Source organism: Astatotilapia calliptera, chromosome 12 (assembly GCF_964374335.1).
Source record: "Astatotilapia calliptera chromosome 12, fAstCal68.1, whole genome shotgun sequence".
Classification (NCBI taxonomy): domain Eukaryota; kingdom Metazoa; phylum Chordata; class Actinopteri; order Cichliformes; family Cichlidae; genus Astatotilapia; species Astatotilapia calliptera.
Window position 1 is genome coordinate 20399320 of NC_137433.1, and position 27759 is coordinate 20427078.

The 27759-nt window shown below is 40.5% G+C and overlaps 1 protein-coding gene across 6 annotated transcripts; it reads left to right on the top strand.

Annotated features, from left to right (window-relative positions):
* Positions 1-340: 340 nt before the first annotated feature.
* LOC113033209 (transforming acidic coiled-coil-containing protein 1) lies at positions 341-27529 on the top strand. 6 transcript variants are annotated; one of them, XM_026186736.2, is made up of 15 exons: positions 341-478; positions 11780-11871; positions 16080-16506; positions 18278-18332; positions 18438-18519; positions 19072-19124; positions 21041-21175; positions 21311-21387; positions 21536-21579; positions 21832-21992; positions 22413-22519; positions 22612-22732; positions 23679-25762; positions 26094-26207; positions 26732-27529. In XM_026186736.2, the coding sequence occupies exons 1-13, from the start codon at positions 474-476 to the stop codon at positions 23745-23747; spliced, it is 1428 nt and encodes a 475-aa protein (XP_026042521.2). In that variant the 5' UTR covers positions 341-473; the 3' UTR covers positions 23748-25762; positions 26094-26207; positions 26732-27529. The 6 variants fall into 6 exon arrangements, with proteins under 6 accessions (XP_026042521.2, XP_026042520.2, XP_026042522.2 ...); XM_026186735.2 differs by lacking the exon at positions 341-478 and adding an exon at positions 1651-1965; XM_026186737.2 differs by lacking the exon at positions 341-478 and adding an exon at positions 1654-1965 and having other exon boundaries at positions 21044-21175.
* Positions 27530-27759: the final 230 nt, after the last annotated feature.

A 27759-nucleotide genomic window follows, 5' to 3' on the forward strand; every position in this document is an offset into this window, starting at 1 on the left:
AGGCTATGCTCCATGTTTTCTGCAGTCATAGATAAAAAAAATATGTACCACAGCCTCATCAGGCAGGTTTCCATGACAAACTTTCTGTACATGTATATTAAATTTCATTTTCGTGATTTTATGAGCTTTTTCAAAAGTGTATATATATATTTTTTAAGTTCATAGATTTAAAAAAATTTTTTTTTACTTTATTTAGTTTTTAACGTTTGATTAGAAGCAACACAAAAAAACTTTCTCAGTCAATTCAGATTTGCAAAGTAATAAATCCTTCAAACAAAGACGAGGGGATGTTTTAAAGTAAGTAAGAGCAGCCAAAAAAAAGTAAACCACACACGAAGGACGCAGCTCATAATTCTCAGATGTAACGATCTCATTGTCGTTACTATAGCAAATCACTCGGGCATGCGCAGTTAAGCGATAAACACACTATCAGTCGCAGCGGTTGAGTTGGCCTGCAGATTTTGGCAAAAGCAATGAGGTAAGTCAAAGTCTTGAACTTGTTTTTACGGTTAGTCTTAAAGCTTTTTGTCAGAGGTGTTTGTCTTCGTTTTAATGCTCGTGGGTTTTTTTTAATGCATGTTGCAGGTCAAACGATAAAAAACGATAAAACAGTAGCTCCCAAACTGAGAGACCACAAAAGAGTCCATGCTTGTAGTAATAGCTGGTAAATTGTACTTTTCAGCGCATTTCCGTAGTTGTCCCTGTTGGGTAAAAATATGTGTCATTCAAAAGCTGGGACCTCCATACTGAGCCTCGTGTGATTCACTTCAGTGGGAGGAAATTATGTGCTATAGCTTTTGGGTGACTCCAATTACTGACCCTGCAACACTCTGAGGTTTTAAACCATTCTTCCTTTAATCATTAGAGACAGACGTGGTCAGACTGACTTGTATCAAGAGCTGTGGTTTCTTTATTTATTAATTAATCGTCTCTGCTGCACTGTGACTCAGCATGAGGATTGGACCAACCCTATAAGCGCTTTCCTTCAAATTAATGGTTAAACAATAGCTTTTTTTATTTTCACAACAGTGTTTAGTCTTTATCAGCCTCGATTAAGCCTCTTGTCATGTTAATCACACTGTATGACCTGATTCTGAAGTAAACTTAGAGGCTGATTAAGGGTTAAGAGGTCAAAATCTAACCAATCAACATGAGAAATGAAAGTGTACAAACAATACTTCCTTACAGTGAAAGGGCATGTTTGTTGTCATGTTAAATCTCTTTTTTGGGGGAGGGGGCTTTGGGTGACAGCAGGTAGCAGGAATGTGATATAACAAGTGGAGCTGTGTTTTATGCCACCAACTCTTTCCCTCCCCCTGGATGTCAGATCTGTTATTCAGCCCACGAACAATAGAAGAGGCTCTCTCTGTCTTAAACAATTCTGTCAAGTCTGCCAGATACCCCCCCCCCCCCCCCCCCCCCCCCCCCGTGACACACTGGTACACACACTGTATCTGCCTCCTGTCCAACTCTTTATGCTTGATCCTAATTTTCCCCCGTCACACACACATTTAACCTCTCTGTCTTTCTCCAAAGGGCAGTGCTATTGGTCTGGGGTGTGTGTGTGTGTGTGTGTGTGTGTGTGTGTGTGTGTGTGTGTGTGTTTTGAAGGAGAGAGAGAGAGGGAGATGATGAAGCTTGGGAAGTAGAGCAAGGAGGCGGGACTTGTCACCATTCACGTGTAGTGCTGATGATGCTCCGTAGAGCATCAACAGAGTCTGTGAAAGAGGAAAGAGGAGAGGCCGCTTGGTTAAATAATAACTAGTCAGCCATGAGGAGCAGTGTGTCGCGCTGCTCTGAAGCTGAGCCAGACTGTCGGGAGGAGACACAGAGGTGAAACTCGGAAGTGGAAGAAGACATCTGAGACGTACCTGTACCAAGCACAGACGCTGCTGTTGCCATGGGGGGCTCTCTCAGCCAGCACAGGAAGGGATCTGTCAGCTCTCCTCGCAAGAAGAACAGCATGTAAGGCTAGATTCTTCATTTGTATGTTTGTCTGTGAGCGTGGGGAGATGCTCCAGCTCTTTGGTGTTTTGTCTAACGTGGATGCTTCTGTCAGTGAGGAGGAAGAGAAGTGGGAGATAAGGAATCAAAGTGCAGTTTTGGGGCACTGAGGCAAACAGGACTTTCTGTGCTAGGCAAATTTGCCCATCGTGGGAGTTTGAATACTAGTTAGGTATTCAAATCAGACTAAAGGCAGAAAGCAAGCGAGCTTGACTGAGGAGTGGCGCAGCTGATAACATGAGCTGAAGGTCCAAAGCAGTTCAGTTTTGACAGCTGCTGTAGTTACCACAGTATAAAACACAATGCTGCTGGCAGGTTTTGATTATGCCGCTGTGACCCTAATTCTAACCCTAATCTGCATTGCGTTAATCGTACAAATTGTGCAGTCCATTTCTTTCAGGTACTGCAGATTCCTGTTTCGTTCATGCATCATGTTTGACATCCTTAAAGACCCGTGAGATGTGAAAACCGCAGCTGTCTGGAACACTTATATTGAAAAAAAGGACATTTAAATGTTTGAGCTGAGGCTAGAAAGCACCCAGTCACCGCTCATCCTCTTCTTTTTCTTAATCCTTTGTCACAAAGAGCGAGTCCTTTCACTTCGTCCTACTTAAAAGCTTTTCTAAGCTCCTTGTAGCGAAACAACAGTTTCGCATTGTGTGTTATTTTTGTGGTTCTTGTCAGTGGCTGTTAATATGAGAAGCACTGCCGCCATGTACTGAAACTGATATTATTTTGGAGATGGCAGCAGAACACAGAGAGCAACTGTAAGAAAAAGCTGCAGAGAACTCAAAGGGACAAACACTGAGACAAAGCCGTGTTTAAGAAATGCTCAGCTGGTTTAAAAAAAATCTCACCGCTCAAGCATACTCCAGTCTTCTGTATCCATCTGTGTTTTTGTAAGGTCAGATGGGGGTTGGGGTCCTCTTTGAGAGAACACTGGGAAACCAAACACTGCTGTGGGATAGGAGCTTTCAGCTTAGGATCTAAATTTAGTTGGCTTCATCATCCATTTTATATCCTAACTGGAGCAGTCTTAGATGTACACTGTTTTTTTTTTGTTTTTTTTCTTTGCTCTCCAAAACCCCTAAACACGCAGAGAGAGTCTCACTTGGGAAAAAGCTGCCCTGCATTTGGAGCTCATTTCCTTCTCCATGGTACAAATCAATCTAACGTGGAGTGAAATGTCACTGTCTTCATGTATTGTGAATACATGAAGATGTGACAAATCTAAGGATAAGCATTGATTTTAAGCATAAGGCTTCGCTGTGGGGTATTACCAGCATAAAGATGAAAATCACGGCTAAATAATTGTGAAGTTAACAGGTAAAAACTTTGATTTGCACCATACATTGGATGTTGAAATGCAGTTAAGAATAAGTATAGCTATATTGGCTTTCTAATGGCAGTTAAAATTGTTTTGATTTGATTTGAAGATATGAATGTAAATACAAACATAAGTTGCAGTGGGGTGTGTCGACTCCCTCCCACACTATGGACATGAACTGTAGTGTGGGAATTGTGTGCTCTTTTGTTCCTGTTGTAGTCCAAAACAGTAGCTCAGCTGGTGCCTGTGCATCAGTCCTCTCTTATTATCTCATCGCTTCATTCTTTCTCTCTTTGTTTTATCATGTCGCTGTCAGTCGGGTTATTTTAGTGCATTGCAGCACTGCAAGGGCTTCGGCTCTGATGATTGTAACTGTGTTCACTCCGAGCTAGTTTTCCACTCTGACGCAAATAATTGAATGTTCTCTATAAAATATTCAGGTACTCTTTCGCGATGTGCTTCCCAAAAGCATACCAAAGAATTTGGAGCACCAGTCTCTCTTTGTGTAAATTTATCTCTGTGTGTCTTTTATAACAGCCCTTCCCAAACTGAAGAATGCCACCGCCCAGACTGAAATCTGAAAATCTTCTGCTGTCCCACCAAAATTTTAATCACAGCTCTGATCAGCACATCAGATTAAGATAAAATAGTTTACTGCTTTGCAATTCTGAACTGCTAAAATTTCATAGACAAATGTTTTATTCACAACAGAACATAGAAAAGCTGTTGAATGTTTAAACATAGACATTTTACAGTTTCATGAAAGATATTTGGTCATTTTAAATTTGATGGCAGCAAAAAAAAAGTTGGGACGAGGCAACAAAAGACTGGAAAAGTAACGATAGACAGATTCACAAATCTGCAGGAAAACTGCATTTACAAACCTCACTGCATTGGCTCAGGAACTTTTCTGGAAAACCATTCACTCTGCCATCCACAAATGCAGATTAAAACTTTCATGCCATATTGATTGTCTGTTTTAGTTCAGATGATTAATATGTGAATGGGATCCATAAATGCTGCTCACTTCTCTGGACCAAAGCTCATTTAAAATGGACAGACGCAAAGTGGAAAACTGTTCTGTGGTCAGATGAATCTGGAATTCCTTTGGGAAAACATGGATGCAGCATCCTTTTATAGTAGGTGAGGTGAGCAACCATCCAGGCTTTTTTAGGGAAGGTCTTGCATATTTCAGCAAGAAAATGCTAAACTACATGCCTCATCAATGACAAGAGCATGTCTTCATAGTACAAGATTCCACGTGGTGAACTGACCTGCCTGCAGTCCAGACATTTCACCAACTGAAAACACTCAGAGCATCATGACATGGAAAATACAACAAAGGAGACCCAGGGCTGTTGAGCAGCTAGAATCCGATATTCCAGCGAGAATTAGAGAACATTCCTCTCCCCAGAGTCCAACAGCTGGTCTCTCAGTTCCCAGATGTTTACAGACTGTTGTTAAAAGAGAGATCTGTTACTGCCAAATTCAAAATGACCTCGTATTTTTCTTAACATGGTACATTTGAATTCTGTTTTTATTCACATTTCACACAGAATACCAACTTTTTTGGAAATGGGGTAGTAATTATTAACAACAGCATCAGGTTTCCACCTACCGACAGATGAAAAATTAAAATACCATAAATTCTTTTAGTAAGTTGATGTGGCAACAAGTGCAGCAAGAACAACCTGATTCTAATTCTCTGCTAATTCTAAAAGTCTGTGTAACCTCACTGGAGGGGTGAGGGCTATTATTTCTTCATCTTGGGGTTTGATGATGGTTTTGGAGAGAGAGCTGTTCAAAATCTCCCACGGGTGTTCAACTGGGTTAGTATTTGGTGATTTTGAAGGCCCTTGTGAATAACTGGCACCATTTTCATATAAATCTAATCATGCAGTGACCCCTTGTGTTCTATGGAGAACATATAACATTTTTAAAGAGGACACTCCCATCCCATCAGGAGTGAAATATTTAGGCTGCCAAAGATGACACATGATTTTTTTTTTTTACATTTATTTTTTGTGTCATGTTCACTCCTTTTGCATCCATGTTTTGTATTATTGAATCGCTGACTGAAGCTAGTGTTGGCCTTTGTGTCATTTCGTTTTTCTTACGTGAGGAATAGTTCCAAAAAATGACCACTAGATGGAGCCATATCTTTTAAGAAGCCAACATAGTGTTCCGTTTGGATTAGATAATATTACAACAGACTGTCTTTTGTGAGACATTAAACATGCTCTTATGTAAAAGTTATGGGAAAAGTGACTTATTTCAGGAATTCATGGCAACTGTCTTTAAAAGGGAATCCAGGCTCTGTTATGTTTGTATTCCACCAAGTGGAAGTTGAATCTGTTAAAAAAAATAAATAAATAAAAATAAAATGTTACTTTTTAATTTTAGCCATTTGAGGTTGGACGCAGTAGCACTGGTGTGTACGTCACATGACATGTTTGCCGTTTAGCATTTGTGCTGTGTGATTGTTGATCAAAGAAGAACCATTCAAGGATGACATTTTGCGCATTCACTCGAATGCAGCTTCTAATTGAAACACAGCCGGAGCTGAAATCTAACATTAAAAGAATGTAAGCTGCAATTACACTGGACACAAAACATGCTGATGACTGGGGATAGAAACATAAAGTCAGGTTGGGATGACTGTTATAATCAAAGGCTTTGTAACCTTTTGGGGCTGACCAAAGTCATTTCAGCTACAGCTTAACTTTATTTTTTTTCTGGTAAAATGTGTCTTGCGGCCAGGAGAAAGACAAAAAAGCCAAATAATACCATAAAATACACAGAACAGACTAAAAGATGTAAAATAAAAATGTAAGACGTGAATAAGAGACAATAAGTGACAATAGTGTAGTATTCCTTGGGTATAAAGGCAACATTTCCAACAGTTTATCATAGCAATCTGCTCGTCTCGTGAGACACAGGGCCACTTTTTGTGAAAAGGTGAGCTTTTGTCCAGCTGATGAAGAGGGAAACGCAAGAATGTCCAAATTTAAAAAATACTTGATAAATTTCAAAGTGAAATCATAGTATTCATCTAAGGACAAAGAGTATTTACAGGCAGTGTGTAAACTTTTATACTGGCGCTAAAGTGAGCGTCGGGCGGCTAACTTTATATCATCATGCAATGGATTAGGCATAGAAATAAACAGTTTGTGATAGCTGGGATGCCCCACTAATTCCTTCTTAGTCTACACACAAACACACTTATCTCATCCAGTATCACATCACCTCTGCTGCGGCTCACAGACATGTTTATCACGGCCGATTTATTCTTAGCTCGTAACCACACATGCTGCTTTCAGTCAACATTTATTCCGTGATTAACGATGTGCATTCTTGCTACATTAACTGACAGCACACCCATATAATAGACGTGGTCCAGTGTGTAGGAGTGTGCCTTTTTAATGTGCCATAGTCGTTTCTTTTTGTGTGTGTGTGTGTGTGTGTGTGTGTGTGTGTGTGTGTGTGTGTGTGTTACTACGAGAGCCGATGACCACTTATAGGAGAACGTGTATGTGTGGGCTTTGCCACTGTTACTTGTGTGTGCTATTTGTGGTTTCAAGGTATTACATAAGAGTTGATTTTTTTCCCCTTGTATTTTCCTCCTGCTTCTGTCTGCGGTCTGTGCCTCTGCCAGGGAGAGAGTGAGGGATATTTCCACTCACAGACGGTGTACTGTTTTACTTACTGTTTTCCTCGTATGGCCAGTTCACATCTCCAGGTGTTGCAGGGTGAAAAGTTTGTGCAGCACATAGTGTATATCACATATGGCTACTTTATTATGATTATTTAATGATCGTGATTATTTGAACTTTGAATAAACTTGTATTTCTCATTCTACACTGGACTAAAATGTTTCCAAACAGCTGGCTTGGTTTTAAGATCTAAAGCCATTGTTGTAACTGAAATTGAATAAATAATCTTGCATGGCCTTTTCACTTCACCTTTGTGTGCTGCTTGAAGGGCTTTGTTAGCTGCAGGCAGACCGTCCTCTCTAGGACAGACAGGTTTGTCTTCTCATCTGTCCTGATAAGGGAACAAAGGCGACTAAAAGCAAGCACAAACAAATGTTTGAGATTCTTCTCCCGCCCCAAACGTTCTTTTTCTTTTCTCTTTCATATCCCAGATCTTTTCATTTCTATTATCTCCCTCTTTCTGCCTGTCGCCTTTCTAACACTTCCCCCGTCTCTGTGCGCTTAATTAAATCAGTCTTTTCCGGTTGCCATGGCTCTCATTTGCTCTGTTTTCGCTGTCGACTCATCATAGGCTGAACAGAGCCTCTTTTTATGTGTTCGCCAGTGTGTAAAAAATATGTGTGAGTGCACTGGTTAATCTTTCCCTCTCTTGCTGCCTGCGTGTATCTGTGGATCTGCTCAGTGTGATAATAGCGCTCCTGTCTTTCCTTCCACGTGTTTTGTGGGAGCAGTAAATGGCAGGACGGGCACCTTCAAATAAAAAGCATAAGCAATAAAATGCTTTCGTTCTCATTCCCAGGTCACTTTTTTCACAGTAGTTGGAGCTTCTTCCTGTTATTAGATTATTCATGGTTCATGTTTTTTTGTTGTCAGAGAATACATCTCATCTCATCTGGCCTAGATACCGTGTGTGTGTGTGTGTGTGTTTGTGTGTGAGAGAGAAAGGGAGAGAGGTATAAATGTGAAAGCCTGGACTTACATAAGCCACCCATGAGCAACCTCAGAGGCATTTGTGTGAGCAACGATGAAGCTTTCAGCGAAATGCTTTATTCTGCCGGTGTCGTGCTGAGCTGCATCGTTACTGCTGAATTTAGGTTTGCTGTATTGATTTGTCCTCAGGCTGGCTTGGATCGTTTAAGTGAATAGTAGCTCTGTTAGTTGATGACATATTACTGGATCAGCAACTTTATTCTCAGCTCAGATTTTACTTGCCTGCATTATTATAAAGGTAAAGAGACTATTGTTAGTCCTCGTTAGAAATATTTAATCTCGAATCCTCTTTTTCATGCGGGCCTCTGTGTTGCCAAGTCAAACTGTTACAGCAAATTACAGCTAAAGTACCTTTCAGTCTCACTAAGCAAATTGACTGAGCAACATCTCAGTCATTTAATTGTGAGAAACATCCTTCAATCCATGATGATAAAAAGCCAGGACGTCTGTTTTTAAAGCAGCCAAAGTTGTAAAGATTTTATCGCATCTGGAAAGCTCTCAGAGTACATACACCACCCACTTTGTGAGATGTGCCTTGGCCTTGACCTCTTTTTGCCTTCAGAATTGCCTTAATTTTTTGTGGCACAGATTCAACTGGAAATATTTCTCAGAAATGTTGGTCCATGTTGACATGATAGAATCACACAATTGCTGCAGATTTGTCAAATGTACATCCAAGATGTGAGTCTCCCGTTCCACCACATTCCAGATGTGCTCTGTTGGATTGAGTTTTGGTGGCTGCGGAGGCCATTTGTTTACTGTGAACTCAGTGTCATGTTCAAAAGTTGACTTTTATCCTGATAGTCTGTTATCCATGGTCCTGGATACACTGTGGTCATAAAGAGATGGATGTGGTCAGCAACAATACTCAGGTTTGGCTATGAGGTTTAAACGATGCTCATATGCCAAGAAAATATTCCCCACACCGTTACGCCAACATCACCAGCCTGAACCGTTGATACAAGGCAGGATGGATTGATGCTTTCATGATTTCTGATCAGCCAAGTTTTTGCCCATGTGAGCTGAGCCTGTTTCCTGTTCTGAGCTGACAAGAGTAGGACTGCGTGGTCCTCTGCTGTTATAGCCTCTCAGCTTCAAGGTTCGATTCAGAGATGTTCTTCTGCTTATCTTGACTGTTGCCTTTCTATCAGCTCAAAGCAGTCTGGTCATTCTCTGGCTCGTTGAATTAAAAAGGTATTTTTCTTGAGAGAGCTGTGGCTGACTGGATAGTTTTACAACTCTAGAGGTTTTGTGTGACAAGCATAGTAGCTAGCAGTTTGTGAAATGCTCAGAAATGCTTGTGTCATGATGTATAAATGAGTGCTTTAAGGTTTATAGTTGTGGGGGGAGGGGGTGATGTTGAGTAAATGGGCTTTACAGCAGGGTATAATTTCCAGATAGCATTTGCACCAGTCTTTTCAGAATACTTCATATACTTACAGCTTTTAAAATGTATATATGCCCTATTAATTCTTCTCCCTTAGCCTGATCACCTCATCCACTTTCTCTGTAGTAGTCTGTCTGCCCCAGAGAAAACCCTTCTTGCCTCTTTAAACAGGAAGCTTTGGCTCTCCTTTCCCCCCCTCTCCTCGCTTGACCGTGAAAGGATCGGCGCGGGGAAAGGCAAACTCCTGAGGATAAACAAGAGAGTTAGCAAACATGTGGGAGCAGGGCGAGCTGATGTCTGTTAACCAGCTGATCGTCCGCCCAGACAGAGCGGAGAGTGAAAAAAGGAGGGGAGCAGAGGGAGGAGTGAATACTGATGCTCCAGTAATCTGTGCCGTGTGAGTCAGTGCTGTTTAGAGCAGAGCGGCAACAGAAGCAGCTGCAGCAGTGTGAGGCACGTTTCTCTCTCACGAACGTCAACAAAGCAGAAGAGCAGGATGGGAAATCTGAGCGGCTAAGCAAGAGGAGGAAGTGAGACAGCAAACAGACAAGGCAAAAGAAGAGGAAGAGAATCAAAAACACAGATCGTGCACTCGTGTTCGCCGTTCTTTTCTTTTCTTTTCTTTTCTTTTCTTGTGGCACTCCAAGATAAACTGCCAGTTTCGTTGACAGCAGTAGTAATCGAAACAGAGGAAGAGGAAGGTCACTATTAATTCTTAGAAGTGTCGTCACACTCGGAACTGAACGTGTCGCAAGGATGTCCTGGTTGTCGCCGGTCCAGTGGGCGAAATGGACGTGGTCAGCAGTGACTGGAGGTTCAGCTGATGATGGGCAGCCCGCAGCGAAGAATAACGGAGAAGACATGTAAGAGTGCATGAAGTGAATAGAGAAACATAGCTGCTGCAGTATAATAAATACACTCTGATAGAGAAGATTTGATGCCACGGACTCTCGCAGGTTGATTGTGAATGTGGGTGTTTGTGTGATGACTTCCCTGAGTCATGCTGACAGGTGGTGGTTGTATACAAAGAGACAGAGCATCACTTACAGCAGACAAACTGCTCAGAGCTGTGATAATCTCTGATGCTTTCCTGTGCTGAGGATTGATGATGCTATCATTTGCTAAAAACAGATTCTTGTTTAAAACACAGGCGCTCAGGTTGCTGTTTCACGAGTGTCTGTTTTATGTGTTTTATGTTTCTTTGAGAAACCAACGGTAGGACTGCCTAGGCCTGTTTTTATGTGTGTTTGGGTGTTTGTGAGGGCTCTGTGGTAGTTGGAGAACAGTTGCTGAAAACTGTGGGCAGGAGAAAAAAAACCCACAGTTTCCAAAGCTTTAGATTTTCTTTCTTGTCCATTTCTAGTCTCCAAGTAACCTTCCAAGATTGCAGCCGTTGGGGCCGTCACTGGGATGTGACTCAGTGTGTGTGTGTGTGTGTGTGTGTGTGTACACAGTGAGGGGGTGAGTGGCTATGTGTATTAGGATTAGCTGCTGATGGTGGGGTTGTATGGAGCCCCAGAGTGTCAGTGTGTTTGTGTGAGCTGGTTATCAGAGGTGAAGTGTGGCTGGGACTGTGAGCTTTGTTGCTTGTTGTGCTGTCTTTCATTAGAGTGCAGACATTTTGATGTGCTTTGAAGTGACTGACACACACACACACACACACACACACAAACCCTTGCTGTTGATGTCCCTCCTTTTTTTTTTTTAAGTCTCTCCACAGTTTGGAAATAAATTGTGGCTGGTTGCCGTGGCAGCTGACACAGCAGACCCAAAGACTGCGTGTGTGTCTGTGTTTGTGTGTTGCGGGACACAGTGTGTCGTTACTAAAGAGCAAAGGATGCAGGTGGCCTTGTAGTGCTTCACTTCCTCTCCTCTCCCTTCCTCTAACTTCCTTTAAAATAAAAGCACTTTATGTTTGGTCACTTTGAACTTTCAGCTCTATTGTGCTTGGGTCACTTAAAAAAACGTGAATTCCATACTGAAAACCTGTTCTGTGTTTGTTAGAAGGAACAAGACGATCCAACGCCCCAAAACAGCATTCAAAGTTTTATAAACATAATTTAGTAGCTGTTTGTAGGACATATGTGCAGCTTATGAAGCTTTTAAGTGCCTCTCTGTTCTCACAGACAGCACACCGTTGTCTGAAACGCTTTCTTTAAACCAGACAATGTGATGTTTATTTTTATCCCATCTTCTAAAGATTTTTGCAAATACAATGTTGTATATTGTGTTTTCACACTTTCAGCACATTTTATTTTCAAAAGGCAACATTTGACTTTTAATTCCAGATAATACCATGAATAGTTGAGCTCAGTTGTAGCTCAGGTTCATGAATCTATTCATTCCTCTGTCTCACAGTTCGGACTCCGAGGGGACCTTTGAGACTCCAGAGGCCGAGTCTCCGAGTGTTGTGAAGCTGCTGGGCCAACTGGACAACTCCAACCACTCAGGTGAGATTGCTCAGCTGCTTAGCTAGCCCAGTGTTCGTACACTTGTCATAATCCACCCTACCTGCAGGATGAGCGTGATTGGTGGTACAGAAAAGGCAATGACTCTGTGTCCTCTTATTTAACAGACATGAATTGGTTTCTAGTCATTTCATAAACAAAATAAGCTTTTTGCTTGAGAAAATGAAAACCTGATTAACAAAATTGGTAAACCACATTTATTCTATTAGCTACACATATTCAGTTATTTAATCAGCCAATGACATGGCAGCATTTAGGCACACAGACATGGTTAATATGAGCAAACTGAGATTAAGGAAGGGTAAGAAAGATGATCTAAGTGAGTTAAACAGCATGAAAACATGTATACATTCTGCTGTATGATGTAAGGGTGTGTAACTGTTGACCATGTCCATCCCTTTATGACCACACTGTGCCTGTGTGTCTTCTGATAGACATGCACACAATTAATCTCGCACTGAGAAAATTAAGTTATCACGACAAGGCTCAGGAAGATAAAGTTAATTAAAGATGTGGTAAAAATAAATAAATAAATAACCCTATCACCCCGATTTGTATGGACAAATGGTTACCAAATGCAGTAAATTACACAGATTTTTTTTATATATGTACTTACAGTGCAGTGGGAATGATAATGTTTACAGATGGGTTTTTTAGCTGGTATTTATCCTGCGTGGTTATTGTGCAGTCTGAGTGCTGTTGGGATGAAGCACCTACGCCCTGTCCTACACTGTGGCTGCAACAGTCGACTCCTGAATGTCTGCTTACATCAGGATAATGGACCATGCCACATATTTCCAATCATTTGTGATTTTGTTTTAGCTCTGAGAGGGGTGTTAAAAGCACCTCTGCGCATGAAGCCTAATCGGACTGACTGCTGACACTCACAGGTGGGGCTGGGTAACAAGCCGGTTTTTCTTGTGTCACACAATGCTGAAAATTAGTCTTCCATACTTTCTATAACATGTATTTGTATTGGTACGGAAGCACAGATAATCCATAAGCGTTTCAAACAATACCTGGCCTAATTCTCAGGTAGCTGCTAAGATGTCTGATCTAAATCTGCACTGAGAGTCAGTTTAGACAGGCAGACATAAAGAAATATGTCACAGTTATTGTTATTACTTAAGAATAATAGCTTGTTGAAGACTAATACTTTCATAATTATGCCTTCTCTTTTGGGTTGGATTTGTTTTTGATTTCTTTTGTAATTTGGAGAAAAGTGATACTTTTGTTGTAACAGTAGTATTTACGCTAGTGTGCGTTTAAAATGTTCAGACAATGCAAAGTTGCTTTGTGTAACTTCATACTGGGAATATTATGTTGCTCATTATGCAGTTTTAGCGTGCCAGAATCTGGTCTCGGATCGGTGTACTGTGATCTGCTCAAAGTGTGCTTATGAAAGGTAATCAGACATGTAAATGAGCTCACTTCAGTGGGGCACAGACTTGCAAATGACGCGGGCTGAATCCTCTCTTTTTGAACCTGCCAGCAAGGCCTACTGGGGTGCTTCTCACCCCCTCTTCCTCAGCTGTCCTGCTTTCAGACACGCACAGACACAAGTACCAGGCATTACCATGGCGATGGCGTTTCTGTGTGGAAGCAAATGCGATTGTCACAAGTGTTTCTCCATGTCCTTTAATGATGATTAAAAAGTTATTGATTTCGTCTGTGTGTGTGGATATGTTGTGTCCATTTTGCACGGATGTGTTTTGTAACCACAGTATATGTGAAGCTATGCCACACAGTAATAGAGATTACCGTATTTGCTATTGAAAGTAGTTTTTGGGCTGAAACAGTCACGTTAAGTTAAAAAAATCTGGGTTAGTTTCATGAATAAAAGATCAACTGTGGAGAAACTGATACTCGGGTTCCCTATAATTAGAAGACTTGTGGTTCTGGGAAACTACTGCCTTTTCTTGGGAACATCCACACACCACAATCTAACTAGATGTATTATTTAAACAATAATGAAGATGAAACCTTAGGCAGTTGTGTGTATGCTTGTATTTGTTTCTCTGTTCAGTCTTCTGTTGCTTTCTTTTTCAGTGAGCTGTGAATCTGTAATTCAGCTTGATGTTGTTTTTGTTGCTAAGCCACGTGGTGGTGGTGGTGCATACGTCCTTTGCATGACTGGGTGTGGTTCCTCTACATCTGTTCCTTGTCTCCAAAGGGCGTTTCTGTTGTGTGCCCGAAAGTATCCTGATTTCAGCTGAAGCTTAGTTGAACTTATTCTGTGATTCAGTTAGCCTCACGTTAGCATTCGATCAGAGCAAACTGTGTGAGAAAGAGCTGAAACCACAAAGCCTCGATTCATGTTAGCGTACGGAGAGGTCCCTGTTGCGTTATTAACGGGCGTAGTATTGTAAGTTTAACAGTATGTGGATGGGTGAGGGGGTCTGACTTGTTATAGAGATTCCTGTGTTTCAGCAGCAGTGTGATTCAGCTGCTGCTGTGGTTGTTAGCTAGCTCTTAAAGACATGTATAAGGACACAGGAAATGAAGTGTTCTTTGAGGAAACCAGCAGCCATTTTAAGTGCTCTAACAGGAGAAGGAAAAGTTTCATGAATCACTACAAGGTTAAATCCTCCAGAGACAGATGCAGTCTTAACATAGACACAGGACGGGGATGTGAGGTTTCGTGGTTTACAATCAGAGAGTCTGGAGGAACTGGAGGAGTGGATTTATAGATAGCAATGCTTTGCACAAGTTATTACATTTAACATGTTGGTTAACACCCCTATTGTATTCTTTCATTAGCAGCAAATTATGATGCAAAATGTTAGTGTCAAAGTTACAGTATATTATGTGCCTTCTAATCCATCCACCTATGGTGGATGCATCAGGGGCAACTCAGGGTTCAGTATCTTGCCCAGTGGAACTGTGACAAGCAGCCATGGGGAGCAGAGTTATTATAGTTTTTGTATTTTCTGAGTAGTTTTTTATTTTAATTTCATTTTGAAATTTTGTTTAATTTAGTTTCAGTTAGTTAGTTTCCACAGTGGATTTTCTTGCATCAGTTTAGCTTTTATTGTTTGAAAGTGTTTAGTTTAAGTTTAGTCCTTGTTATTACTGAATGGAGTACATATGTCAGAGGCCAAATGCAAGGAAACCAGTACAGTGTCACAGTCTTGTATACATCCAAAGTCTTTACAAACACATCCATCGAAGCCTCATCAGGCAAGTTGTAATGAAATTGTTACTAAACTGAAACTCAGAACGTCTGCTGAGTTTCCAAGCTCACTAAATAGTTTCAGGTAATTTCTTTGTCGAAAATCTAGTTTTTATCTTTATTAGAGTTAACCCTTTTTTGTAGTTTAAGTCAGGTCAAGTCAGCTTTATTTGTATAGCACATTTAAAAGACATCAAGCGCCGGCCAAAGTGCTGAACAGAGGGACAATGTAATCAAACAAAAGAAAGAATTCAGATAAATGAGGTAAAAAAAAATTGTAATAACCTTGATGGGGAGCTGGGTAGTAAACCTTCCGATGGCCAGCTGTCCCGCTCCACCTCACGATATACTATATGGACAAAAGTATTGGGCCACACCTCTCAACCTTTGAATCCAGGTGTTTTCCGTCTTAGCTCGCCCTTTTCCCTCATTTAATTTCTTTTTTTTTTTTTCACAGTACAAAGGTTAACTAGTTAACTTATATGATAAACTAGCTAAGTAGTGACATTTAAATATAGGATTCTTTTTGTTTCTAGATTGTCAGTTCTGTAGTCTGTACGGAGCAGTTCGTTGACTCTTTGTCAGCATGTTAAGTGTTTGAACTATATAATTTTTCCAGCTGCAAATCTCAGATGAGATTGGCTCCCTCTTCACCTGCCTCACCAAAACATAACTGGATCCTTTGCAAGTGATCCTGTACAGAAGCTTGTTTGACACAGATCCTGATTTTATTACAGCTGTTTTCTCTCGATCACTTTCGATACAGCTCTTCAGGATCACAGTCACATTAAAAATATCTTTGCAGCCCTGTGGCACAAGTAGATCGATAAAGGCTGTCAGCAACATATGAGTCTGTTTTTAGGGTTTTGCATCCTAAATGTTGAAACTCTCACTGTAGAGAGTTGAAAACAGCTTCCGTAAACCTACATTAGTGCGCATTTTAGTCTCCACATGTGTTTAAATCAGCATACCCAAATTGTAAATAAACTGACTTCTATTTTTCGTTTTTTTTCCACAGTTTTTCCTGATGTTACAAACCACATTTTGAATACAGTCTCCAGTCAGGATCTTGGTACCGCTCCATCCCAAGAGGTCGATTCTCTGAACAACCTTACCAGCTCCTCGCCTGACAACAGCAGGTTCAGTTTGGATCAGAACCTTAATCTCACCCTCAGTAACAAACCCGAAGTGGTCATTTCCCCATCAAAGACTCTTCCACAGGCTGCCCGGCCTCCGACGCTGTCTGTCGTCTCTCCGCTGAACAAACCCGATCCCTCCGAGGTGGATGACGAGGCTCCGGTGACGTCCGACTCAAGCCCGGATTCAAACTTGACTCTCAGTCATGACATTAGTGTGGATTCGGATTTGCTCAATGGCAACATGGACTCTGACATTTCGCTACCAAGCACAAAACTGACCTGCGAGCCCAAAGGGTCAATTATCACGTGAGTACGTTACAGACTTGTATACGAAGCCCTGTCCTTTCCAGTCATCAGCCATAATCATCCCTGTTCCAGTCGGTGACTGCAGTTACACAAATGCTGAATCTGAGCCAGGGTGACTCACACATTTTCAAGCTGAACAAGTGCTTTTCTCTTTTAGTGGCTGTAGGGAACAGTACTGAATGCTCACTATTGTCCTCAATGAACCTAGGAGATCAAAGTGTTCCCATTTTAATCAGCCGTGGTCGCCTGTTGTGTGTCTTGAAAAAGTCCTGTGAGCTGTTTTTTCTTCTTCTCTTCTTTTTAATGAAGAAGTAATATTCAGCATTATCGTGTTTAATAATGCTTTTTTTTTTTTTTTTTTTTTTTTGCAGTAGTGTTGGTTTTATTTTAAGAAGTTTTAGAATTCAGTCAGAAAAGATTTTATTTGAAATGCCTGCTTTTAACCCGTGGATGCTGATGAAAGGCTGGATGTTGAAGTCCTGTCTTCATACCTGGATTAAGTATTTTTAAGAAAAGCTTTGTTTTTGCAAAAAGATTTTTCTCTTCAAAGGTATTAACCTCCTTAACGTTTCTGTAACCCCTCGTCGTACGATGTTAAGATGTCAAGCATCGCCCTCTGGTGGTTTTTAACCAGAACTCCATATTTAACACTAATTCGAGCTTTTAAAAAAGATTCGGCACAGGCATGGTTATTTTTTTTTTTTCCTGTTTTTTAACTAATGGATGGTTAAAAAAGCAACTTAACTGTTGTTTTATTAACATATCCCAAAAATGATCCTGATGTGAAATGGCATTCGGAATTTTATTGATATTTCTTTATGCATAAACTCAATGTGCTTAACACAGAAGATTAAAACAAAGAAACAAATTTTTATCAAATTAAAGTCAAAAACACATTATAGTTAGTTATAGTTAGTTTTGTGAGTTCACAATATCATTTCAGTTATTTTTAGTGTTATTTATCTTATTTAAGAAAAGTGTTTTTGTTTTGTTTTTTACCTAGATTTTATTTTTTATTTTAGTTTTAGTTATTCAGGGTATCTGAGTGGACGATAACATATGACGGTAAAAATAGCACCGGCAGGTAGATGTTTAGGACATGTTTGGATGATCGCTTTATCTGCCGTCTAGTTTTTGCCTCAGTTTTCAGTTTACTAAAGAACAATAATCCTGCACTCACCTTGTGTTTACCCTGACTCCTATCCCGTCCTCTCCTGTGTCTTTCCTTCCTTTTCCTTCAAACCCTGTCATGCTGTGTCCCTTTTCTCTGTGTGGCCTCAGGACTGCTGAGCAAGTCCATTTCCTCTGTGTTCTGTTGTAAGTACTTTGTAACTGTAGGTGCAGAAATGTTTGTGTGGTGTAACTACAGCTCTTTTTTTTTTTTTCTTTTTTTTTGTCTTGCATACATTCATTAATTCTCCTTTGATCACAAAGTGAAGGTGGAAGAAATTGTGGAATTCATCTTATTAAGTAGATGAGAGAAATGGTTTAGTGGTAACCCTATACATCCCTCCAATGCTCTGTGCAAATGTTATTTAAATTTGGCAAACAGCTTCTTCATTAATCTGCTTTTTTTTTGCTGTGTGTAATTCAGCACTTTTAGCAGAGCATGCAAGCTCAGCACACACAAAGCAAAGCTATGTGGCCCAGCTGTAAGGCTTCCTCTGTCTCCTAATTTCTCTTCTCATCATCACACTTGTCCACATGTATGCACACACGGACGTGATCTGTTTGTGTTAGTGCTGATGTTGTCGTTTGCCTTCATATTTAGGAACTCCTGCAAAGTAAAGCAGAACCAGCCGATCCAGAACGACTTTAACGGACAGGTAAGCACTAATAGGTTTTCTGCTGTTGAGCAGCTTCAGACTCGTTCATTAGCACTGCAAACTACATGCAATGGCTATGGATGATTGAGTTTGCTGCTGTTGAAGGATGACCATCATGGAGACCACGCCACAGATGAGGAGAAACTGGCGAGCAGCGTTGGGGTCAAACCAGAAAAGGACCAGAACAGTGAGTCAAATGATTAATTTAGGTTTATTTATACTTTTATACTGTATTTACTTTTCTCATGGCCACTTCACCATAATACACACAGTACACAGGGCACACACTATCCCAATATCAGATAACTGTTAATAATTGTCAGCCTGCATCAGCTTTCCACTTGGATCAAACAATCAGCCAGGGTTAATCAATACTGCACATCAACTAGGTCATCTTTGCTGTACCGTCACATACACAGTAATCATTAACTTCACATGTAATTTTGCATCACATTGAACCCTGTTACTTTGTGAGTTATGAGCATGAGAAAGTGAAAGAAAATCATTATGAAAATGTGCTAGGGGGCCTAGAAGCATTGAAATACAGCTCACATTCACAATAATTCAAATATATGTAGTGAGTGAAATACTTACATCATAATTAAAAAAAAAATAAATGCAATTAAATTTTACGCAACAAAATGTTGTTTAGAAGAATACATTTATATTTTGTGTACTGTAACCTAGTCTGTTACATTATATGGCACTAAATGACCCAGTGACTGCTGTTTCCTTCTAGTCCAAGATTGCCAGGTGACATCCAAACATGAGGCATCAGACTGCTGCTCTGTGGTGAGATACCGTCACATTTTCCCACCCAGTCATTTCCCTACATCTGCTGCATGTACAATCCATTTAAAGACAGCAAAAGTCTTACTATATAGAGCAATTTCACTGTTAGACCAATGATTTTTGGCTTGAGGCTTTCATGTTGGTCAATGTGCTGTTGGAGCTTTGACCTTTTTAGTCTTTTTCCCTCCTCCATGCATCTCCATGGAAGTAGGTGAAGTTGTGCCAGAAACCTGGTCTATTTATACATCATCAAACTAGAAGCTGTCGTGCATATTCTTTGTTTGTTTGCACCCTCCATGATAATACCATCTAGTGAACACTAGGTGGGGCTAAAGCAATATTTTATGTCTCAGGCAAAGCTTTTAACATTCATGAGTCAAGTCTTTGACTGACAGTCTGTTTCTCATTTGTTCTAGTTTGCGTAGCGTCTGTGTTAAAAATAAAAACGTTATAAGAAAAAATAAAGAATAATGGTAATGAGCACTTAATTGTAAGCTTCCCATGTAACATATATAACTCCAATAATTATGACACTTTATGTGAAATAGTAAATGCCATTTGTGGACTACATTTTGGCTATAAATATGACTTTGGAGAAATACCAACGCACCGATGCCTATCGTACTTCCTTAAATTCACAACTGGACAAATTATTTTGAGATTTGTGGGACTTTGATGTTGCGACCAAATTTTAGCTGGATGAAAAGAGGGCAAAATGCAGCCTTGATGTTCAGACCGAATTTTAGGCAGTTTTCAAGTAGAAATGGTAACATCTCTACTTATATTGTTAAATAGACTGTAATTAACAGGATTTATGGTTATATATAAAATAAAGAAATTACCTGTTTTGCAAGTATCTTTATGACTCTGCATTATTGTACCTACATTATAAGGAATCCATTTCTTTTTGGCCACTTAAAACATCTTTGTGGAACTGTTATATTATATCTGTTGCAATTTCTGCTGCCATCTTGGCCAGCTCTGTCTTGAAAAACTTTTTTTTTTTTTTTTACATCAGTGACACTTTTTAGCAGGATAAACAGAGGCTATATAAAAGTCACTTTGCCAAAAAAAATGATTGGAACTTCTGCCTTGTGACAGGAATGTTGTTTGTGGCTCTAAATGTAGTCTAGTATAAATGCAGTCTGCAGACAAAACACTCACTTTAAAAACAATGGCTTTGACGTGTCCTGGCATGTTCCAGCACTATGTGTAAAAGTAACAGTGGTACTTTGCTGCTTCATAATAAATTAATTGATACTTCTGCACAGTAAAAATAGAAAGATTGTCTGACTGAATGCTCAGTGTGCAGTTTAGAGCTCAAAACTAGTACAGTACTGATACGATGACTTCACTGTGCTGCAGGAGGTATTTAGTGTCTGCCACTGTGCTCAGGTGACAGATGGATTATAATTATCATTCAGCAGATTAGAATATGACAGCCGTAATCCAGGGAAGGACAAAACAACAGAGGAGAGAGAGACGGAGAGAAGGAGGAGGATTGAGGTCTGTAAGAACGCTGATCGAAAGCCAACGGCTGGTGTGAGGTGAAAGATGAGCAGTTTGAGAGAAAAATAAAAGGGAAAACAAAGAGAAGGAAAGGAGTTGGTGTGTGGAATATCTTCATATAACAGAAAAGTTACACAAAAACAAGAAAACAGCACAGTTTACATGGAATATATGGTGTAAATATAAAACGGCATTGAACGCTAAACCAGTACAGAGAAAAGCTTTGTTAAAGTGTGCAGTTTGTTCAGTTTTATGGGAGTTTTGTTGAATGCTGTTTCCCAAAATAGTGAAAACTGTTTGTGGCCTAGATAACTTTAAATTCTCGACGGTTTAGTGGGTAAACCGCTTATTAGCCCCGTACAAAAGAAAAAGACAGGAGAGCATGACTGATTTCCTTCTGCTCTCAGCAGTATGAAGACACGTGCAAATTGAAGAACAAGTCGGGGGGAAGTGAGATGCAGAAAACGGGAAGTCAGGTCCTGGATTCCATCTGCATCAGTGAGGCAGAAAAACAGGCTGTTCTCACCCTTATCAGAGAGGAGGTACACTCTTCTATCACACTCATTCATCAGTGTTGCATGTCATCAGTGTACTTATGTTTTTATTTTTATTTTTTTACTTTGACAAGGTTTCATTCATGCACACAGTTCATGCTCACAGGAAACGTCTTCTTTCAGATCATCACTAAGGAGGCTGAAGTCAGTGACTGGAAGAAAAAGTATGAAGACTGCAGGAAAGAAGTGGATGAGATGAGGTTAGAAATATGAGAAGCCACTACCATGAGAGTGGTCGCGTAAGGTTTTAATAAACTACGATAGGTTAACTTATCTCACCTCTATCACCTTTAAAAGCAGAATGAATGAATATGTAGCCCTTAGAAACCATTCTGTGTCTTATTACAGAAAGATTGTTGCAGAATATGAGAAGACAATTGCTCAGATGATTGGTGAGTGGAAATACTGAGAGATATATTTGAACAATTTTTTTTTTCCATCAAATCAAAATTTTCCATTAAATCAAACATTCCAAAGAATTTGTGTTATCTCTTATCGAGCCTGCAGTTATGATTTCTTATGTCGCATCAGTGAAAAACCAAATTCCTTCCTGCTTGTGAATAAAAATGCAATATTTCAAGCAGTTGAGTCTGAGAAAAAGTTGTGTACCACACCTTAACAATAGCTGCTTCTTCTTCTGTCAGAGGACGAGCAGCGCAACACTGTGAGTGCCCAGAAGGCTTTGCACACAGTGACGATGGAGAAAGACGCTGCCCTGGCAGACCTGAACTCAGTGGAGCGCTCGCTTTCTGACGTCTTTCGCCGTTACGAAAATATGAAGAGCACCCTGGAGGGCTTTAAGAAAGTAAGGGGTATATGCCTGTCAAGTCCAAGTGCTTTGATGATGAGCTGATAGTAGCACAAATTGGAGGATTGTAAGAGGATTTAGGTCAGAATAAGGTTGGATGGTATCCTGTGATTAAGGGCAGTGGTCTTAAGAGCAACAACACAGGTTTAGATCAATATTTCATGGTTCCCATCTTCGTCAGATGCCACATAAAAACTAATTGTATGCTGAAATCTTTACCTCAGTTTGGTCCAGGACTTAAATAGACTCCTCACTTTATGTGGTTCTATTGGAAAGACTTCTAGATGTAAATGTGTTAAATCACAGTGTAGGGCATTACTCTAGTTAAAGACTCGAGTTAAAGGAAGAATTAGAATAACAAAAGCATTCACTGTAAAGATGACTTCTAAGGTGCACTGTGTTTGTTTCCTCGTGGAGAATGAAGAGGTGTTGAAGAAGTGTGCACAAGAGTATCTGGCCAGAGTCAAGCAGGAGGAGCAGAGATACCAAACACTAAAGCTGCATGCAGAGGAGAAGCTGGACAAGTATGTAGAGAGCAAATATAAAACTACAATAAGAAACGAAACACTCGACAGATTCAGTTTCTGTTAATTATCTCATTTCATGCATCTCTTAGAGCTAATGAGGAGATCGCTCAGGTGCGTGCAAAGGCGAGCGCAGAAAACATGGCGATGACCGCCAGCCTGAGGAAGGAACAGATGAAGAACGAGTCTCTGGAACAAGCCCTGCAGCAGAAGGTGAATTGCATCATGGATACAAAATCTGCTCTGAGCCCCATTTTGTGTGTAGTAGTGATGGACGGGCTGACAGAGGAAGTCAGGCAGAAGGCTCTTTGGACTATTATGTTTAGAGAAGACATTGTCATTTATAGCGAGAGTAGGGAGCAAGTGCAAGAGAGTCTGGAGAGGTGGAGGTATGCGCTTGAGATAAGAGCAAGCAAGACAAGTGTGAAGCTGCAAGGAGCAGAGATGGCGAAGGTGGATGAGGTTAACCTGGGGTCAGCGATCCAAACAATAGACAATGCATTTCAATTCACTTTTATATACAACGCCAAATCACAACAACAGTCGCCTCGAGGTGCTTTATATTGTAGGGTACACCCTACAATAATACATGACCCCACAATAATACAGTAATAAGACAGTGAAGAAGAGAGTGCAGGCAGGGTGGACATGCAGAAGGGTGGTGTGACAGAGGTCCATAGTAGGGATGAGGTGAGAAGGATGCAGATGATCCGCTGTGGCGACCCCCAAAGGGAAAAGCCAAAAAAGTAGTTGAATACAATAAATAGTCTGGACTTGGACTGGATCATTTCCAAATAAGCGTACTTAAAGAAACAATCCGATTAATATTTACATATGATTTGCACTTGTATTTGTTAAACTAAAGGGATCATGCAGCTGGCTTGCGCTGCCACACAGCTGAGGTGCACACCATGAAAGTTTAGTTACAGCTTGTCACACTTGAACGATCACGAGCCACTTCCTTCTACAGTGAAGTTCGCTAAATAGAAATTTGTTCCTACATGAAACTGCTTACAAGAAAACTTTTGTTGTGTTTTTTCTTCTTCTGGGTATCTAGGTCATGATTTCTGTCAAATGACAGCGCTGCTGAGTTTTTAAAAAAGCATTTTTGGTGGTTAGACGGTATTTACTTACTTTCCTCTATTCTGTTTTTTTACAGAATCAAGAGATCGAAGAACTGACAAAAATCTGTGACGAGCTGATTGCCAAAATGGGAAAAACAGACTGAGGATTTCTTTATGGGAATCAACCATGATTGTCCGTTCCTCTGGCCCCGTGCATGCATTCATCCCTGAAGCAGTTCTTATACCCTGTGCCTGCCCTGCATCTCAGAGCCTGCTTATGTACAGACGTCTAAAGTAACTTCTTGTATACTACGATTGCACTACATGTGACAGGAACCAAGAACGCTCTATACATGTTAATTACGTGTGATTATCTTAGTTTGTTTTGACTTCGTGCCCATTTTGAGGCCATCTGGGGGCCTTGTGCTTTTGTCGATCATTCCAGCGAACAACAGCTCACTTGTGACTCAACTTAATTTTCCCAGCAGCTTAACCGCTAAATTCCCAGCAACTCCTCATGTAGGGTGACATCAGATTTAATCTAGGTCGAGATTTGTTTTAAAGTTACATTTCAGCTCAGTTTTGTAGAAGGAATATTTTCTATAAAAGAAGCAGTCTATAAAGTGTATTTTTCTACGACGCAAACGTGGGTTTTATGCTCACCGAGGAAGGCTCAGGGGTATTTCGTCAGGGTTGAATGAGGTCAAGGTTAAAGTCAAGCTGCACAAAACGGGAAGAAAGGGGTTTAGGATCATTTGAGGAAGTACAGCAGCCCACAGAGGCTTTTGTTTGTTTGTTCAGTTATGATTATAAGGGCAAATGACATAATTAATATCATTTGTTTAAACTGGTTCAGACGGCGGCACGTTTGGGATGCTCGACAATTCAAAAAGCCACAGAATATTAATCAGTCACTTTATATGTAAAAAAATAAATAAATTAACCTGACAATCACATAAAAATTCACGGCTTCATCCTGTGTGCATAAACACAAATTTGACTAACTGGTGTTAATGATCGCGAACAGCTGGAAAGGAGAAAAAGAGTCACTCTGTATGTCAGCTAAAGGCTATTATATTATTTTAAGTGCTGCTGTTCTGTGCGTCAACAGTTTTTGTTTAACTTTCAGTATGTCACCGATTGCTCACTAAATCACATTTATCTCTCAGACTTTGACACCTTTGTATTTTTTTCCATTGCTTATGTGCGATGATGAACATGTGAGCCTTATTGCTTGTGTTTACAGCAGTACACTACTAATGCAAGAGAAAAATATCAATTTATTGCATGTTTACTTTCACATCTCTGCATTTTTCAGAACAGTTTTTTCTTAGCACACCAATAAAAACTAGATCGGCACAGCGCCGCAACAACAGTAAAATTAGAGCTGGTTCCTATATTATACAGAAAAAAGTTTTCTCTTTTAGAAAAACAAAAGAAATGTGTGAAAAGATCAAAGCTCATTCAGGTTTTATCATAAACTAAAAATATAGGCCTTTCATTTTGGTGTTGGTACTTTTTGGTCAGTCACTACTGTAACTTTCTTAATGTCGGATAACTTAATTGGCTTTGTAACTTTAGCCCCTGTAATTATTTAAATATATATTTGTGAATTAGAAATGACGATCTCACTCCTGTGTGGAAGCGACTTGAGCGTTTGTACATCCTTCCTGAATAAACCTAAATAGAATTTGTTCTGCTATGTTTGATTTTTGTTTTCCTGTCTGAGTTCTCTGTATGTGTCAGTGTGCATGTGATGGCCGCAGCTTTGGACTCGCTGCTGATTACGATGCATACCGCTTACATTTTGCACATGCATTACATTTTATATGCACACTGTAAAAAGCTTTAGTAGTTAGAAAAACAAACAAATTACCTCATAATTCTGTTAATAACACCAAACTAACCGTGTGTCTCTCCCTGGGAAAGCTTGCTTTAAGTCAATTACAGCAGTGTGCTGGCTGTGCATCATAGATGGAGATTACAGCGATAAGACTTTAATGCCCTCAGACACCTTCCCCTCCAGCTCCACCTCAACCTCCCGTGTCTCCTCCATCAGACGCTCATCTTGGCTCATCCACTCTTTCTCTGGACTCTTGAAAAGACACAGTGACCCATCGCCCTGCTGCCATGAAGACTGCTCTGGCTGTGCTGCTGCTCATCTCTCTGGCCTGCCACAGTAAGTTTTTAGGAGAAGGGATCAACTTTGCTGATTACATACTAATTGGAGACTTTGTGGTGGAGAGAATCCATTTTTGGGGGAGAATTAGTCACTATATTTCAAATTAAGCCTGTCTGTTGGACATACTTAAATACCTTTGAGTGTGTGCAGATGTTCCCCAGTCTCAAATTGTAGGAGGCGACAGAAGCTGGATACTCTGCTCAGTGTGTGTGTGTGTGGGTGAATGGACTAATAAGAAGGTGGTTGCATACCTGCATGCTTGCAGCCACTTTTTGAATATGCATGCTTAGTCTCAAGCCAGGCACTCTCTCCTGTTCTGTCTGTGAAGGCCATGCTCTCAAATGTCACACATGCGTGGCGTCCAATGAGGAAGACTGCAACCGTCAGGGCTCCACCACCTGTCCTCAGTACGCTGATGCCTGCTCCACCATCACAGGGCCCAGTGAGTAAACACTCACACACATACATGTATAAACACACACAGAAAAACAAGCAGAACCAGTATGATGTGACTGGATACAGTAGTGCCTCACTAGAGGTCAGCACAACACTGACAACCCACTGCTTGATTGTGTCACAGATTCAGGAAACCAGTGCTCCTTAAAATAGTGCTTAAACAGTTTCCATTTCCATAAAAAGTTTTTTTTTTAGTCAATATTAAAATCCATAAACCACAAACTAATAAAACTCACTTAGCTGCTTCTCTTTTCTCATGCATTTAGCTGAAGGGGCTGTGGCAAGACCTTTTTCTGTTGGTAACAAAAATCTGAGATTATTTCACAGAGTGAATTCGTAACAGATCAGATGCATCTGATGATATTCTAAGCACTAAAATGACCTAAAGTTTTTTTTCCACATAATGGTCACATGACATCTTTTATGTGTGTGTCCATTTGCGTGCTTGGAAAGTCTTCAGTTACTTCAACGCAGCTTACCCGTCACCCCCTCTGACCCGATCTCTTTCAGACACAGTTATGAAGTCGTGCACATACAAGGCCTTCTGTGACAAGGCTAACAGCGGCACTTCCGGAGCCAAGATGCATTGCTGCTTTGGCGATGACTGTAACGGGCCCCACAAGAGTCACAGCCACGGTGGTCATCACAACAGCACAGGGGCAACCTCTTCCAGCCCAGTCCTGCTGATCACAGCCCTGCTGCTGCGTATGGCCTTGAGTCAGCTGTAAATTCCTCCATCTCTTCCTCCCTTTTTTTGTTTTATTTTCCTTCCAGTGATTCATCACCTCCTCTTTATCTGTTTTATTTTTAAGTTCAAAAAAGGGATTTGAGTTGCAGAGAGTTTCATGTGGTTTGTGACAAATATCGTGTTTCAACAAGGGTTTTTGACGGCTGTGGTGGAAGGGAGTGTGGTCTGTTCTGCAGGTACAAGCTGCTTTAAAGCTGCTTCCTTTGTCTAAGTTATCATCCTCTCAAACAGTACCCTTGTTCTCTGTAGCAGCTTGTTGAATTTAAGAGGATTTGAACCTGGGGAGTGTTTGTGGTGAATAAATGTGTACAAAGTTAAGAACAGCTCACAGCTCTGATGCACCCGGGGGGGGGGGGACTCGGGTGTGGTTTTGGTAACTAAGTGCTGGGGTGCCTCACTAGTTTAGTGCACAGCTAGCTTGCTTCACACCATAGAACCACAAAACAAATCTCTTTCGGACGGTAATCTGAAACTGATTTAAAAGGTTTAAAATTGTCTGTGATGATGCTTTATTTTATCTGTATGCAAGCTTGTCTGAATAAAGACCTAATCACACCCTTGTTTCGTGTGTGGGTGCAGTGCATGGTAAACTGTGGCTCAGGTACCCTTGGTGTGGCATTTGACACACTGCTCCTCACTAAATTTGTGTTTATGTTAATGTCTCTGATGTAAAAGCACACCTCGGGCGTCTTCTGTACAGTAAAGGAAACATTCAGTCTGTGATTTTCAGCAGCAGCAGAAGGGTCTGCTGAAACTTCAAAGCTTCCTTTTGCAACAGTGTAAGTTAATT